Below are 14,571 nucleotides of genomic sequence, written 5' to 3' on the forward strand. Positions count from 1 at the left end.
GGACTGCAATAACAGAAGGAAACAAATCTGTGCGAGATGTGATGTGCCTGGAAGGACCACTATCAAAAAACTATGTGCTAGTATCCTTAGTAGAGCTAAATGCTCTATCAGCCCAAGAAGAGTCATAACTGAATGTGTAAAAACAATAGTCCCTGCCTACAACAAAGGATACGGACTTAGTAGCAGTAGAAGGTGCATAAAAAACAGACATCCTTGACTCCTTCTCCTTGGCTATGCGCTTTCCTACTAGGCACGAAGATGGCACAATACCAACGTTACTTCTTGTAGCTTTCCCATGACGGTTTCATAGTTAGGTTGAGATATATGGATGCTCAACTTTCTCGCGTGCTTTGAGTTGCTATTGGATAGATCCGCACCTTATCACATTAGTTGATGATTGAGACAGGTCGATGGAGCCATGTTGTAGCAAATGAGAGGATGTGCCAGCTTTCTGGATGGGAGGTAGAGACGAAGAAACACTACATTTGTAGATGCATTGTATACCATGATATCCGAGGCCGCTACCCTTGCCTCTTTAAGGAGGGCTTTGGACCATTGAGAGGGGTGATGGACAGAGCTACATCGTTATGCAGAGCACAATGCTCTAGGGTTCTTACTTGGCAAGGTAGGCATGCTCATATGCGACACATTCGCGTCATGATTGCTAGTTACATACGAAGATTACCATGTGGAGTCTGGCAAGGGTAGCTTGCAAAGTCTTGGTGGATACCATACACTGAGAGGGAGATATTCTATACTCTTTTCAGTTTCTTAGTTTTTCATATTCTTCGTTTTCTATACTCTTCATTTTCCATTTGAGTTTATCATGTAGACTTAGACATAATTTTGATTTTTTCTTTGACGGGAGATGATGATGCCAGTTGTATTAGTTATGGCCTCATAGGCCATTTTGGCCTTCTAGAGACGTTAATAGATCTCTCTCTCTCTCTCTCTCTCTCTCTCTCTCTCTCTCTCTCTTTTCTTTATCTTGCTTTCCTATTCTCTCTAGATGGCTCCTCCCTACTGTTGTATTGGTGACTAACTTCATGGTCTTGATTACTTACATGGAGTGTTATTTTGAAAGCATGGCTTGTGTAAAAGTAATTTTGGTATATGGTTTGTGGAGCTATAGAGTGTCCTTAGCCTCCCACTTCTCTTCTTGATGATTGAGAGTAGGACAACCACGAAGAAGCTATATTTACATGGGATTCTGCTGATACACATACATATTCTGCTCTTCTTTGATGTATCTCTAAAGAGGTTCTACTCGTAGTCACCTCATGTAGGACAACTTCAGCGATATGGGTGAAGCTTTAGATGTTGTATGAGGCTCCATTGACCATAAGTGCGGTTCCTCTCTATGGAAAGCTCTAGTAGATGAAGTTTGAGCTAAAGGATACTATTCGGTCATTCTTGCTTCGTGTTATATGGGTACAAGATTAGCTTCGTCACATGTAGGTTGCCCTTCCAAAGGCTCATCTTGTGGGGACTCTACTCTACAAGCTCCCTCTGGAGTTTGATGGAGTAGCCAATGCTTTGCAAGCCTAGACGTCACCCATGCCGATGAGCTTTACACATATGTTCTTGATGTTGCTCGAGCATGAGGTATCTTTGTGGTTGTAGAGGAGGGTTTTTACCCCATGTGAACATCCATTAGTGGGTGTTGAACTTAGTACCGTAGGGATTGTAGTTTCATGATCATTCTCACATGGTGGATGTGACCTTCCAACACTCATCTCTTGGTGTTCACTTGTTCACCATGAGTGTGTGCGTACTGCTGAATCCTAAACTAATAGTGGTATCAGAGCCATACCTCTTATCAGCAGCCATTTTGCTCATGAGCCGTTAATGAGTCTCAAACTCTGCCACTGCTGTTTGCAATCTACTACGTAGCCTGCTTGTGAAATGTGACATCTTGAGCAGCCTATTCACTGCCTGTTCAGCAATTGCCTGTTTTGCCTGTGTTAGCCGTTCCTGCTTGCTGCTGCCTCTCATCATCTGCTTGACAGTACGACCAGCTTGTTGTCTGCAGCCTGTGCCATCATGGACAGCCTGCATGTCACCTCTGACGGCCTGTGGTTGACTATTAGCCTGACAGCCTGTGCGTTTGAGGAATAGCTAATGCCATGTCAATTCTGCCTTGACAGTTCCTGTTGTAACTGCTGACAGCCTGCACAGCCCACGTTCCATCAGATGCGACTCAGCTCAACAGCCTTCACATGAAAATATTATTAATCTTTAATTAGTCTTTGAGTGCCACAAGCCCTTGTTCATGCGACATACACACAGATTCAAAATTTGCTCAGAAATCTACAATCTCTCTCCCGAATTGATCCAAGAATTGGGCTCTTCTCACAAAACGATCAAATTTCACAAAAAATTTGGGGATTTTCCATTTGGAGCTGAAGATTGCCTAATTTCATGTCAGAAATTTGGAGCTTTTTATATTTGAGCCTAAATTTCACCAAATTTTGTCAAATAAATTTGGGACTTTAGAGAAATTTGACCCAATTCATCAAAATCGAGGTGAATTTCATCATCTTCATCATTCGAGGACATTGGAGCCTTCCCAACTGATTTTTTTTTTTTGACATCATCAATTGTGTGCAAATCTGTAAGTTTTTTGAGCTTTTTCTTGCCTTTTCATACTGTTGTACCTACAGGTACACGTTGACAAACGCTGTTATGAAAATTCAGTTTATTGAGCAAGCAATGGGAGGCTAGAATAACTTGTTAAATATGTGTGGGGATTGTGATAAATTGGATGGTGCAAAATAACTTCTCAAGTATGTTTTGATTGCCAAAAAACTTTGGGGCTATGTATCTGATTCAAAGGTTAGTCCTGCATGTCCCGTGCATACAATGTTGCAGGTTCATTCAGTTCATCCATTGTCACAAGTGGATCTTCCACTCCAGCCCTTGCTGCACCTCCCACCAGTGATTAGTTGAGGGGGGATGGGTGAGATGCCCAGACACATGCTTTGATTGTACTCTTGTACAAGAGACAAGTTATTTCACATATTTGGTCTTTCACAGTAGCCAGGGATGCTTGGGATAAACTTGCTTTGTGTATCAGGCGTGCAATGAAGCTCATGTAGCCTATTCGTGCAAATGGAGCACATGATAGACAGTGATTGAGTGGATGCCTACATTACATGTGTAAAAGATATGACGGAGTATCTTGCAAATATTGATGAGATTATTTCTGATGCTTCTCTTGTTTCTATAGTCTTGGCTTGTCATGTGTATCTCTAGGGTATCTATCTCAAAGGCCACATGCCTGTATTCAATAAGCCTTGCCATCAATGATGACTCGGCCGTCTTTGTGCACTGCCTTCTTACCCCCCTCCTGGCCTTGATTATTGATTGATTGATTGAGAGAGAGAGAGAGAGAGAGAGAGAGAGAGAGAGAGAGAGAGAGAGAGCAGATGTGTTTTTTGTACTACTTGCAATGAGACCCTTGTTCCTCTTTTCATCACTTGCCCAAAGCAAAGGGAAGTGGAGAGAGGTGTCGGAGATGCCCAGAAGGGCTCCCAGATGGTGTTGTATCCAAGATAGATCACAAACACAGAACTTGTTCTGCTCTGTGACATTGAAAGAGTGCTATTCTCATGCATAGAGATAGAATAAGAACAATACGGAGCAGTCTTGATGACATGGCAGCCTTTGGGAGTGGTTGGAGCAGGCAGCAGCACCTGTGGTGCAGAAAACACAGCTTTTTGGACTGTTTGAACAGCAGTTTGCACTCTTGATGATTATAACAGTTTCCTTGTACACAATTGTGTTGAGTCTTGGCTGAAGGTGACATATTCACTTTTTTGAGTTTATATAACATTATACATTTGCATTTTATGGCTTGCATATCAAGTAGTTTTCTTTAGGAGTTAAAAGCTTATTAGTAGTCCTAACTGCTTACTATATTTGGATTACTTCAAAGGTTCAAACCTTAAAATGTTCATTGTTTGTCATGGCTGATGACTCACTTTGAGGTGTGAACTCACGTATTGCATAGTGTATTATGTTTGCAATTCAAGCTCTCTTTTTGTATAGAGGCCATTGTTGTATTTTATAGTTACCTTGTTTTATATGTGTGTATATTTGTAAAGAATCAGCATTGGCATGAATATCTGGTTTCCGTATCACCATTTCTGAAGCTCTGTTTCCTGACATTCAAACCCATTTCTGTTCTGCTGTTTAAAAAATTTCAGGAGCAACAAAGAAGGAAGGAAAGGAAGAACAGGGATGAATTCAGGAAGTTGATGGAAGAGCACAGGGCGTGTGGGACACTGACTGCACGCGTTGATTGGCGAGATTATATTTTGATGGTGGGTTGATTATGGTTGACAGTTCATTGTGCATTCGTTTCTCCCTTCATTTTTGTGCATGTTCCCACGTTCAAGTTTACTGAATGCTTATATCTTGTTAATGATTTTTGTATTCGTCATGTGAAGATCAAAGAAGAACCTGCATATCAGGCAGTCTGTTCAAATACATCAGGGACAACTCCAAAGGAGTTATTTGAGGATGTGTTTGATGACTTAAATAAGCAGGTGCTTATTCTGTCTTTTAATGAGGCTTCTAGGTTAAAATTCTTATTAAAAGATGGCATTGTCAGTGATAAAGTGTAGAAATGAAACTCTTAGAAGTACATTTTGGTATCACTGTTTGTTTCCATTTTGGGGATTATACATATACGTACTTCCAGATACACTGCAATGCTATAGCTTCTGACACACTTGATTATGTTTCAAAACATGTCAAGTCCACCTGTGTTCACTATCTTTTAGTAAGCTTCTGCTTTATGCTATAAATGCAGAGTAAATTAATAAAGAAAGAGAAAAGTTTTTCCAAACTTTACATTTGGTAAAGTTTCCCATGGTTAACAAAACCATTTTGTTTAACAGACTGTAATGATGCATATGGTATAAAGGTTCAACTGACAGACAGAGAATTTGGAATATCTACTGGATTGAAGCAGAATTATTTGGCTTTGACTAACTTTTGCAGCTGCACTGAAAGAAAAGTACATACTTGTGTTTCAGTGAGCTTAGTTTTCCTTATTTTGTTGAGAGAACTGCAGGGGACCTTTCTGTTTTCGTGGTTATAACACTCATATCTAGAATTTTTTGTTTCTAATATGCAATGTGTTCATTGCTTTTCTGGTGATACAGTATCAAGAAGACAAGTCAAGGATAAAGGATGTGGTCAGGGCTGGGAAGGTATACCAGTATATTGAGATTTTTCTCTTAACGTGTATGCTTAGTAATGTTCATTTAACTGGTTGATGATGATTGGGAGCAGATCAATGTCACATCAGCCTGGATGTTTGAAAAGTTCAAGGAGGCCGTCACAGAAGTAGGTGATCAGATGGAAATACCTGAATGGAATCTTAAGGTTAGTTTTACTTCATGCTGCTCTATTGGAGAATTTGTTGTGTGTGTTCCACTTCAAGGCATTACATGTAGACATTAAACTTGAGATTGGAGATTGTTTTAGAGCCTACGCACATTCAATGCAGTGACGATGGGTTTGTGATTTGTTCTGTGCATAAGAAATTTGAGGTGTAGCTGTGGATACTCATAAAAGCTTTGCATATTTTCCATATACAGTGTACACAGCTTTTATGATAGCAACAACATTTTATGATAGCAAGCTGTGTTGACGGCTGAGAGGGGCGTTATGAGAGTAACAAGGCCATGGCTGTTCATAAATTGATAATGTTGTAGAACATCATGTCTAAAGCATCTTCAAAATACTGAGAGCTCTATGAAACTAAATAAGTTGCCTATGCTTCAAATATTGGCTTGTCTAAATTGAATTGCAGAACAAAACTGTGTCTAATGTACTCTTTTGGGGGAAATCACTGAATTGTATTGCATCATTGTACAGAGACGGCCATGGTAGTGCAAACATAGCCATTATCAAAGACATTTAAAAAAGAGGAAATTTTAATGCACTTTTAGTGTGGGATATATCCTCTTATTGCACTTTTTCTTGTTTGCACCTATGGAAGGTATATTGAATGGCTTCAAATACAAAAGACATGTTTGGAAGTAACAATAGCAACAGACTAGATCTAAATTTCCCTGTTTTGCGTTGACTTAGTGGTTATGAGTATAAGATAGACTAGACTCTAGCTATGCTTGTCCTGTATGGCTCTAGTATTTTGATTAGACTCCCCAGCTTTAGGGGGAAATTATGGAGATGATCTATTCTTGGTTTGGAGGTTGCATGTGGTTAGTAGTTATGGAAGTCTGCTCATAGTCTATGAGCTACAAGCAAGGAACCCTTCCATGGCTTGTGGCTAGTGGTATGCTCTTGACTCCTGTCAGAGTATGGTTGTTAACGTTTGTTCAATGTTTCTTTGTCTGTTTGATCTATAATTTCAATTAAGTTTATGCCCTTGCAGCAATGCTATGAACCTTTTCCTTTGCAGTCCTACCACATAAGGAGCTCTACACTGAAACCCATTCATGAATAGAAATTTACTACATCCGCTGGAAGATTATGCAAAGCCTATGTGGATTGGCATAGGCTGAGGCTCTATCTTGTGCCTTATAACACTGCTTTGTGTAAGGTTTAACATTTCATTCATATCTCGTAAGAAGTCCTTAGCTGCATGAACCTTTCCCCTTGCAGTCCTACTGTATAAGGAGCTCTACACCGAAACCCATTCATCAATATAATTTGGCTAAATCTGGTGGAAGAGTGCTTGAAGTGTTATGCAAACTCTAGTGTAGGTAAAAATTTTCCCAATTAGTTTGCTTTTAACTTATTTATGTTCGTAGTGTATCTTTTACAGTTTTTCTTAACTCTTTCATTTTGGCCATCTGTTTGTGGGTGATCCTCTATATGCATACTAAGTTTTGAATCTGATCGTCTAAAAACAACTATCCGGAATTGACTTTTAATTCTTTTAATTTTCCCTCATATGTGAAAACAGTCATATTTTCTTGAGTCTTTCTCCCCTTTGAATCTCACATCTCTATTCTTCACTTTCCTTCATTTCCAATGTGTGGTATCAGAGCAGGTTCAATCCTGCATGCATTGTTGTTGCAATCTTCTTCACCTTCCTCAGTTGCACAGGAATTGAGGAGCTCTATTGCTGTCCTTCAGATCTGTATGTCACAAGTTCACTTTTGTGGGTTGAGATAAAAAAAGCCAACAATAACAGAAGCCTTTGTGTCAGTAGTTGGAGTAGATGTCCTCGTAATTACAGACAGTCCTTCTCTGTGCTTCAATGTCCAGTACAACTGCCATCAATCTGTAGTCTTTGACTCTTTACCCTTGTGATGTTCAAGTTGACTGCAGTCTGCACCAGTATGTGCTAGCTGCTCTCATCACCACACCATTCAATTTGCTGTTGCCAATTGATGACAAACGCGTGTTAAATTTGAACAGATCAGGTTGTTGATTCCTTTCTCTCTTATCGATTATTCTTTCTTTCTTCATCAGTAGTTCTAGACATAGTTGTCAGGTACGAAAGGTATGATACGGTACGGTACGATAAAATACAGTACGAAATGGTACCTTAAGATTTTATAAGGTACGATACGATATTAGTAGGACAAAAAAATAACTTGATTATTTTAGACAAAAGATAATAGAATAGATATTTCAAGTCTAAATAGCAATGCTATTAGAGCATATAAGATGAGTACTTGAGGGTAACATGCCAAAACCTAATGCGGAATGCGCAACATGCGCTACTGCCACCTACAACTTATAACTACATAGATGGGAGTGGATACATCATACATGCATGATCATACAAATAAGAGAAGCGTGGACTTGAGAGAGAGAAGGTTGAGAGAAATTGTTTGAATCTCAAATAACCTAATCTCATGGGAGAATCATATTAATATAAGGAGCATTTAGCTCGTCCCAAAGTGCAGTTCGGATGGGAAAGATGCATCCATTAAGTTGGTATCTCATGGTACTAATACGTAAGGTACGGTACCTAAAGTATGGTATAGTATCAAACCTTTGGTACGTGGTACCAGTGCAACTAGAGAGAGGAAGAGGCAAGAGAGAGAGAGAGAGAGAGAGAGAGAGAGAGAGAGGCTTGGGGGAGAAATAAGAAAGAAAGAAGAAAAAACAAAGAAAGGAAAAAGAAAAAAAGAAAGTTGTAGACTTAAAGTAGAGTGGCCAAAAAGTGCCCATTTTTCGTACGAAATCGTACGGATACGTACCGTACCGTATGGATCAGTTCATACTACGTACGGAGACAACCCTTTCCCTAGAGCTATCATACTAGACACTACCAGTACAGCAGCATTGCCACACCATCCATGAGTCAACAGAGGTGTCACAATAGATATAGCAGCCACACTTTGTAGGTGATGGCGCCCGTTACCTGTCAAAAAATAATAGGTATGCTATGATACCATGTCAAAATAAGCGATAGTGTAGAGAGATAGTAAGGTTTGCAGGGAGTAACATAGAGAGTGTACAGCAAACACTGAGAGAGATGAGAAACTCAGAAACACAAGAAGAACACGGTGATGATGCACTGAATCATGCTATGAGAAGAAAGGCTGATATAACGGAGCGGAAGCTCAAAAGAGAACTGCATTGTCCTATTTGAATCGGGTGGCGACACCTGTGGGAAATCTACATAGTGAAGGGAGCGAAACACAGTCCTTCAGGCAGTGGGCTCTTGAACTAATCACTAGAAGATGAAAGACAGCTGTTGAGGGAGTGAATCACAATCCTTTAATGCCAGGGAGTGACTTGGGCAGCAAAATGCAAATCCGAGTGTGTTGGAGCTGTTAAATGTAGGGAGAGTAGCCTAGATGCAACGCCATGTGGATAATGATGATGCCAAACGATGGAGGATGAGCCAGGCTACACAAGTCCCATCAGCCTCTATGATAGATGAGTGATGCCAGGTGATGGAGGAGGAGCTAGGCTGGTAAAACGTGGGTCCCAACAGCCCTTGTGATAGATGAGTGACACTAGATGATGGAGGAGGAGCTGGGCTGCAAAAAGGTAGGTCTCAACAGCCCCCTGTGATGGACGAGTGATGAAATCACTGAGGCTCGGTGATGTAGACTGTTGCCAGAGGCTAGGAAGCTGACGCAAAGTTGAAGATGATGACATAGGCAAGGAGAAAGCCTCCAACTTGAAAAATGCAGGTGAAGGTGGAGTTTGATGGAGAAAGGTGCTGATGCCAAGCAAAGGATAGTGTGCAAGGCCTAATGATGGAACAGAGCGCTTGAAGCAGAAGAGGAAGGGTGAAGGCAGCCACGAGCCATGAACTGCAATGTCCTTCTAAAGGGGTTTGAGGGTAGTGGAAGGGGCTGGTGAGAGAAGGGAAGTGGTGGTGGTGATTGAAGGAGATGGGGAAGAATGACTGAAGAGAGAGTGGTGGAATGAATGAAGTGATTGCCTATTTATAGGCATAAGCTGTCTAGGGTGGCACACCACTATGTGGACGCCCACTGAAAAAGTGGCCAAAATGTGGACACCAGCCCTTCTTGGGGCTGTGTTGGCGAACCCTTAAATGAAGTGTGTAAACTGAAGAAGTGGTTTCTCAATACCACCTTGTCGTTGTGCTCAACATTCGTACCTTTGGTACATTCGAGCCATCATTGCTCACCATCAAAGATGAGTACCTTCTTAGTGGATTCACTGACTTGGACGATTGCATGACCAAAGAAAAACCCCAATTCATCTTTCTCTTTTGACTTCTCTATCCAAAAATGGCCTACCTCCATGCACTAATGGGAAACTTTAAGTTTTTTCATCTCCTAGTGGATTTCTCATGTGCCAGTCATCTTGATGGATGCATCTTGATGAATCAACATTCAACTATGCATATTTGAGATGGGATATCTTGTAGGACCTCATCTCAAAGTTCTTGAAGCTTGAAAAATCCGAAGCTAACAATGACAAGGAAGAGGAGTAGGAGGATAATGCATGACCACCTGCTTCAAAGGAGTATGAAGGTACTTAAATATGTTTTTGTTTCCTTTGCACCTGGCATACCATTGTGAAATTGGGGGATGTGTGTTCACTTGGAAGATTGGGGTTCCTACAACTTGCCAAGAAGGTATAGAGGTGCACGTGCTGTATCTTGCACCATCCACACTATTTGAAGGACGTCCTTCATTGACATCTTCAATGATTGGATTGCCTATTCTATATGGTGTATCTAGTTTGCTCTTCTTGATTAGACAATCAAGATCAAACACCACCACATGCTCTACTATAGTGTTCTACATCTTGGTCCATGCTGGTTCTATGAGATTAATCCCACCTCTTTTACATTGCATTGTTAATTGCACCGCCTAATATTAGGAGGGATTGGGAATCTTTATTAAATAAAGGGGGTGTACTTTTATGGGAGCACAAACATTAAGTTAGTTCATGCTAATAAACCTCCATAAAAATAATTATATGGCCTCATTGTGGGAGTAAGATCTTCCCAATGCATGCTCATACAGTCTCAGATTAGGCACTACCTTGCAAAAGGTAAGACCTTACTGCATTTATGTTTCATGTCACAGATTGGGTTAGCCGTAACATAAAGGAGGGAATGCCTTGTATATTTTTCCTCCTATGTGAACTTATATTCGTGAATAGATCTTTAGTGTATGTATGTATATCATAGCATGCAAACAGACTTTAGGTGCATTGAATAGAAGTCAAGCTTGTTTTGTAGAGACTCTTTCTAGGATATAGATGGAGACCATTCATACTGTCTGGGAGAGATGGGAAAGGCTACAGGGTGGTTTTGAGAGGATGAGGAGGAGAAATGCTTTCTTGGGGGCATGGGATTCTGGCACTTTCTTTCACATAGCCTCTCATATGGTCTGGTGTTATAGCTTACTGGATTGGTTGTTTGGACAACCATTGTATTTATGATGTACTCGCTCTATATAGGACTTTCTTTGCACTTTGTTGTTCACTCTTTTTACTTTGTTTCTCACCTTAGGGAGGATTTCTCTGAGGTGTCATCAATAGAATTTTCTTTTCTATGAAAAAAAAGTGCCATCATGCTGAGTAATTGAACAACTATATTTTTGTGGAAAGAATAGCATTCTGCTTTTGGATGTGGGTAAGTAGTATACTATTGTGTATGTCAGTTTCAAGTTCATCAATCACTCTATATCCATGGTTTCGTATGTCTTTCTTTTTTCTCTTTTGTTTCCTACTTGGAGTTTTTCCTGGGGGTTTTGCAAGTAACTTCTTTTGGACTAGTAAGACAGTCAATTAGGTTGTCAGTGTAAGGTTGTGTTACTGTGGGTGTCTGGGTAGTGGAATAAGGTGAGTTTGGTGTGCCTATGCCTGTTTGTAGTTTGTCTTTGAAGACCTGCTGGATAGGGCTAAGGAGAAAGAGGAAAAGGAAGCAAAAAGGCAGAAAAAACTTGTTGAAGATTTCAATGCGCTTTTGCGTGCAGAAAAGGTAGGCAATTTTTTTGTTAAGTAGGAAATGACATTTCTTTCTTTCAGAGAAGTAAGAAGTGAGATTGAATTCTTTCTTCCAGAATAGTAATAGTCTTTTACAGGCTTTAACAGCATCATCCCAATGGGAGGAGTGCAGGGTGATCTTTGAAAATTCTTCACAATTCAGGTTAGTGTTTAAGTGAATAGTTAATAGGTTGTACTTATAGCGACAAAAGTATGAGTACTAATACTATCATTTGGTGAACTGGTGGCTTTGGAATGCTAAACTTTATAAGACCATGTGATGATGGATGCAGGGCTTTGAATGATGAAGATGCTTGCAAGCAGCTATTTGATGAGTATATTGCCTATTTGCAACAGAAAGCCAAGGAGAAGGAAAAGAAAAGAGAGGAAGAGAAGGTATGGGTTTGTGGCCTGTTGCTCAATGTCTGTGTTGTGAATCACATTAACATTACTTGCAGTATTTGTGGATCCTCATCTTTCCCAGATCTTATTGGCTTGATGCATAAAATTATTCTAGCAAGATTTACATGCATGCATGATCTTCTAGAGAGTGAGAAACTATTATGTGTTACTGCAGTTGAGAATTAACATAAGAGGGACCTTAGTTAATTGCAGAGGTTTCCACAGGTCTGAAAGAGTGTCTGTTAGTTGTTGCAAACTCCAAAGTTGTATTTTCAATGAAAGAAATAAAGGTCTATGGCAACCTTGTTTTGACCACAAGTAGGAAAGCCTAAAGAAGGGAACTCATTCAAGACAAGGTGGGGTCATATACTAATATCTTGTACAATTCCTTCCAGACCAATTGATTTGACAAGGGATGAATTCCTTGTTTTCACATAGGATGACTTTCTGGGAGTGCATTTTTTACTGATTGGTAAAGCAAACAATGTGCAGTGGTCATTTAGAATGTGATATGTTTTTTTGGGCAGTGCTTGAAGTGCTGACCTGAAATATAGTTTCTCAGCTTAATGTGAAAATTTGTAATCATTCCTTTGGAGTTGATAATGTCCTTAGGGTTCAAAGATGGAGGTAGGCCATGAGGTGAAACTTCAAAAGCTTTGGCCAAGCAAACATTTCTGAAACTTCAAATTAGCAGATAGGTCGATTTTAAATAAAATGCACATGCATCCATAGTTCTCATTCAGTCTTCCAACCCCCAGATCAGCTTTCATTGGGGCAACAGCCTTGTACGTGTCCCCTGAAGTGGTTTTGAGGGAGTATTTGGCTGAGTTCGAAATGATTGCCACGTTTAACAGCAAGTCTTAGAACTTCAGTGAACTCATCAGTATTATCTTGAGCTTCAATTGATAGAAAATCATGTGGAAGGGTTTCTAAAGTGGCTTTATGTAGCCTTTTCAATTGTGGCCAACATGAAACGTCTTGCTCCATGGGGTTGCAGGTGTGGTGGAAATGAGCAGCTGAGAATGAAACAATTGAAATTATGGGACTAGTTTGTAAGTTGTACGCACTTGGAGTTATTGAGGAAGGTGGAAAAGGGCCCCTTACCTCCTTTGTATCTTTAGTTTTCCTCAACTATGGATAGATAACTTTGTGACTTGCTTGCTAATGTACTGATAGCCTTCGGTACTTCATTGTTACATGTCAGTCTCTCATCGTACAACATGAATGTCTCTCCTTTTCATACTCAAGTAGTTGCATTTTATGCGAGAGACAAGTCTGCATAAAGTTAGATCAATGAGGTTTTTTTAAAGGAATCTACATTGAGAAGAGACATGGTTTGACTCATTGACTCATTCATTACATTTATCACGAGATGCACAGTTATACTGCATGTACTGAAGGAAAGTGGGTGTTTGCTCAAGACTCTAATGAGCTATTGACTTGCAAGAGGAGGCAATTGATGCTTGTAAAGAGTTTTTTCTACTGTAAACATGATCAGATATAATCATGATTGCCAGGGAACATGCTATTTTAATGCATGGTTGTGTTGCTTTGTTGCTGATGCAGTAGGTGCAACATACACCGGTTGCAGAGGTACTATGACTTGCCAGGGATGTGTGACAGGTTTTATATTCTTAATAACAGTCAAAACAATTTAAGCTGAATAAATAAAAGGAAAAGATCTGACAGTAAAGACAGAGGAACACAACACTAGGTTAGGAAGCTAGTCATGCCTCGTTGAAAGAAATTCATTTCTTAGATTGGTTAATACAAGATGCCTGCTGGCAAACACTTGCAGGAGAGGTTTCGTCTGCAAATAGCTTTGCAACTTAGCCTCAACCAAGTGACAAGTTTTTCATAGAAGGAACTTCAAATCCCAAGAGTCAGTGCCAGATTGGAAGAAAGATCAAGAATGGAGCATGCAAACTGCTGTATAGGTGAAGCAAAACAAATCCTCACTCTGTTTTCTCACTTCCTCTACCTTAAACTCACTCCCACCTTAATATTGTGCTCACAACTCTCAAACAGTAATCCTCAACTCCAATCTTGAAATTACTTTCATGTGGCCAGAAAAGAAGCATCAATTAGTGTTACCTCCTTGGACATTGAGCATGGTTACCCACAACATTTGCCATTGACCACCGACGAGTTGGTAGCTAGATGTGAGTGCCCCCTAAGGCTAGGGTCTGCAAAGGGCCTTCCTATCCATTGGGGTGACTAACGTTCTATAAAGGATTCGATGGCTGGTTGGACTGTAGGCCCACAGGCCATCACACCTGCATATTGGGATGGTGTGGGTTGGTTGTATGAGATGCCTGCCCACTCATTATGCTGTTTTGTCCCAGGTTTGGCTTGAGCCCATTGGACTCTCTGGCATGGATGTGGGTTTGAAGTGCATTCCCCAATCCAACCTACACATGAGAGACAACACAAACCATATTCACACAGAATGAAACAAAGGGAGACGGACATCAGTTTCAGTCCCCAGCCATGGAGCCAAACAAGACTCACCCTACAAAGGGAGATGAACATCGAGCTCACCTCCCAGCCATAGAGCCAAACACGACTCACCCTAGAGCAAGGGATGAGCAATATATTAGGCCACACTCATGTCGAAAGGGCTGGCGTCCCAAGCCAGAATCCCTCACCATCAATCCAGTTAGGAGTTTTGGAAATGGGAGGTTTCATGTAAGTTTCATATGTAGGTAATGATTTTGTAAAAGCTTAAAACTGGTTGGAAATGAGTTTTGTAGG

At 40.4% G+C, this 14,571-nt stretch overlaps 1 protein-coding gene across 18 annotated transcripts in view; it reads left to right on the forward strand.

The window, feature by feature from the left end:
• Window positions 1-14,571, forward strand: part of LOC148026783 (pre-mRNA-processing protein 40A-like) — a 136,833-nt gene that overhangs the window by 92,136 nt on the left and 30,126 nt on the right. For 16 of the 18 annotated variants that reach the window (XR_015692899.1, XR_015692902.1, XR_015692900.1 and 13 more), the window contains 7 exons: window positions 4,209-4,325; window positions 4,452-4,550; window positions 5,172-5,219; window positions 5,302-5,394; window positions 11,303-11,410; window positions 11,514-11,578; window positions 11,709-11,811. Coding sequence is in view for 14 of the 18 variants with exons in the window: in XM_087691310.1 (XP_087547436.1) it covers window positions 4,209-4,325; window positions 4,452-4,550; window positions 5,172-5,219; window positions 5,302-5,394; window positions 11,303-11,410; window positions 11,514-11,578; window positions 11,709-11,811 (633 nt within the window). In the remaining 4 variants the exon portion in view is untranslated. Of the gene's footprint in view, window positions 1-4,208; window positions 4,326-4,451; window positions 4,551-5,171; window positions 5,220-5,301; window positions 5,395-11,302; window positions 11,411-11,513; window positions 11,579-11,708; window positions 11,812-12,814; window positions 13,241-13,383; window positions 13,411-13,615; window positions 13,738-14,571 lie in introns of those variants that run through there. The other 2 variants (XM_087691313.1, XM_087691312.1) reach the window with 2 other exon arrangements.

The sequence above is a fragment of the Lygodium microphyllum genome, chromosome 13 (assembly GCF_053477565.2).
Source record: "Lygodium microphyllum isolate KBCC chromosome 13, Lygodium_microphyllum_v1.1.10, whole genome shotgun sequence".
Taxonomy (NCBI): Eukaryota; Viridiplantae; Streptophyta; class Polypodiopsida; order Schizaeales; family Lygodiaceae; genus Lygodium; species Lygodium microphyllum.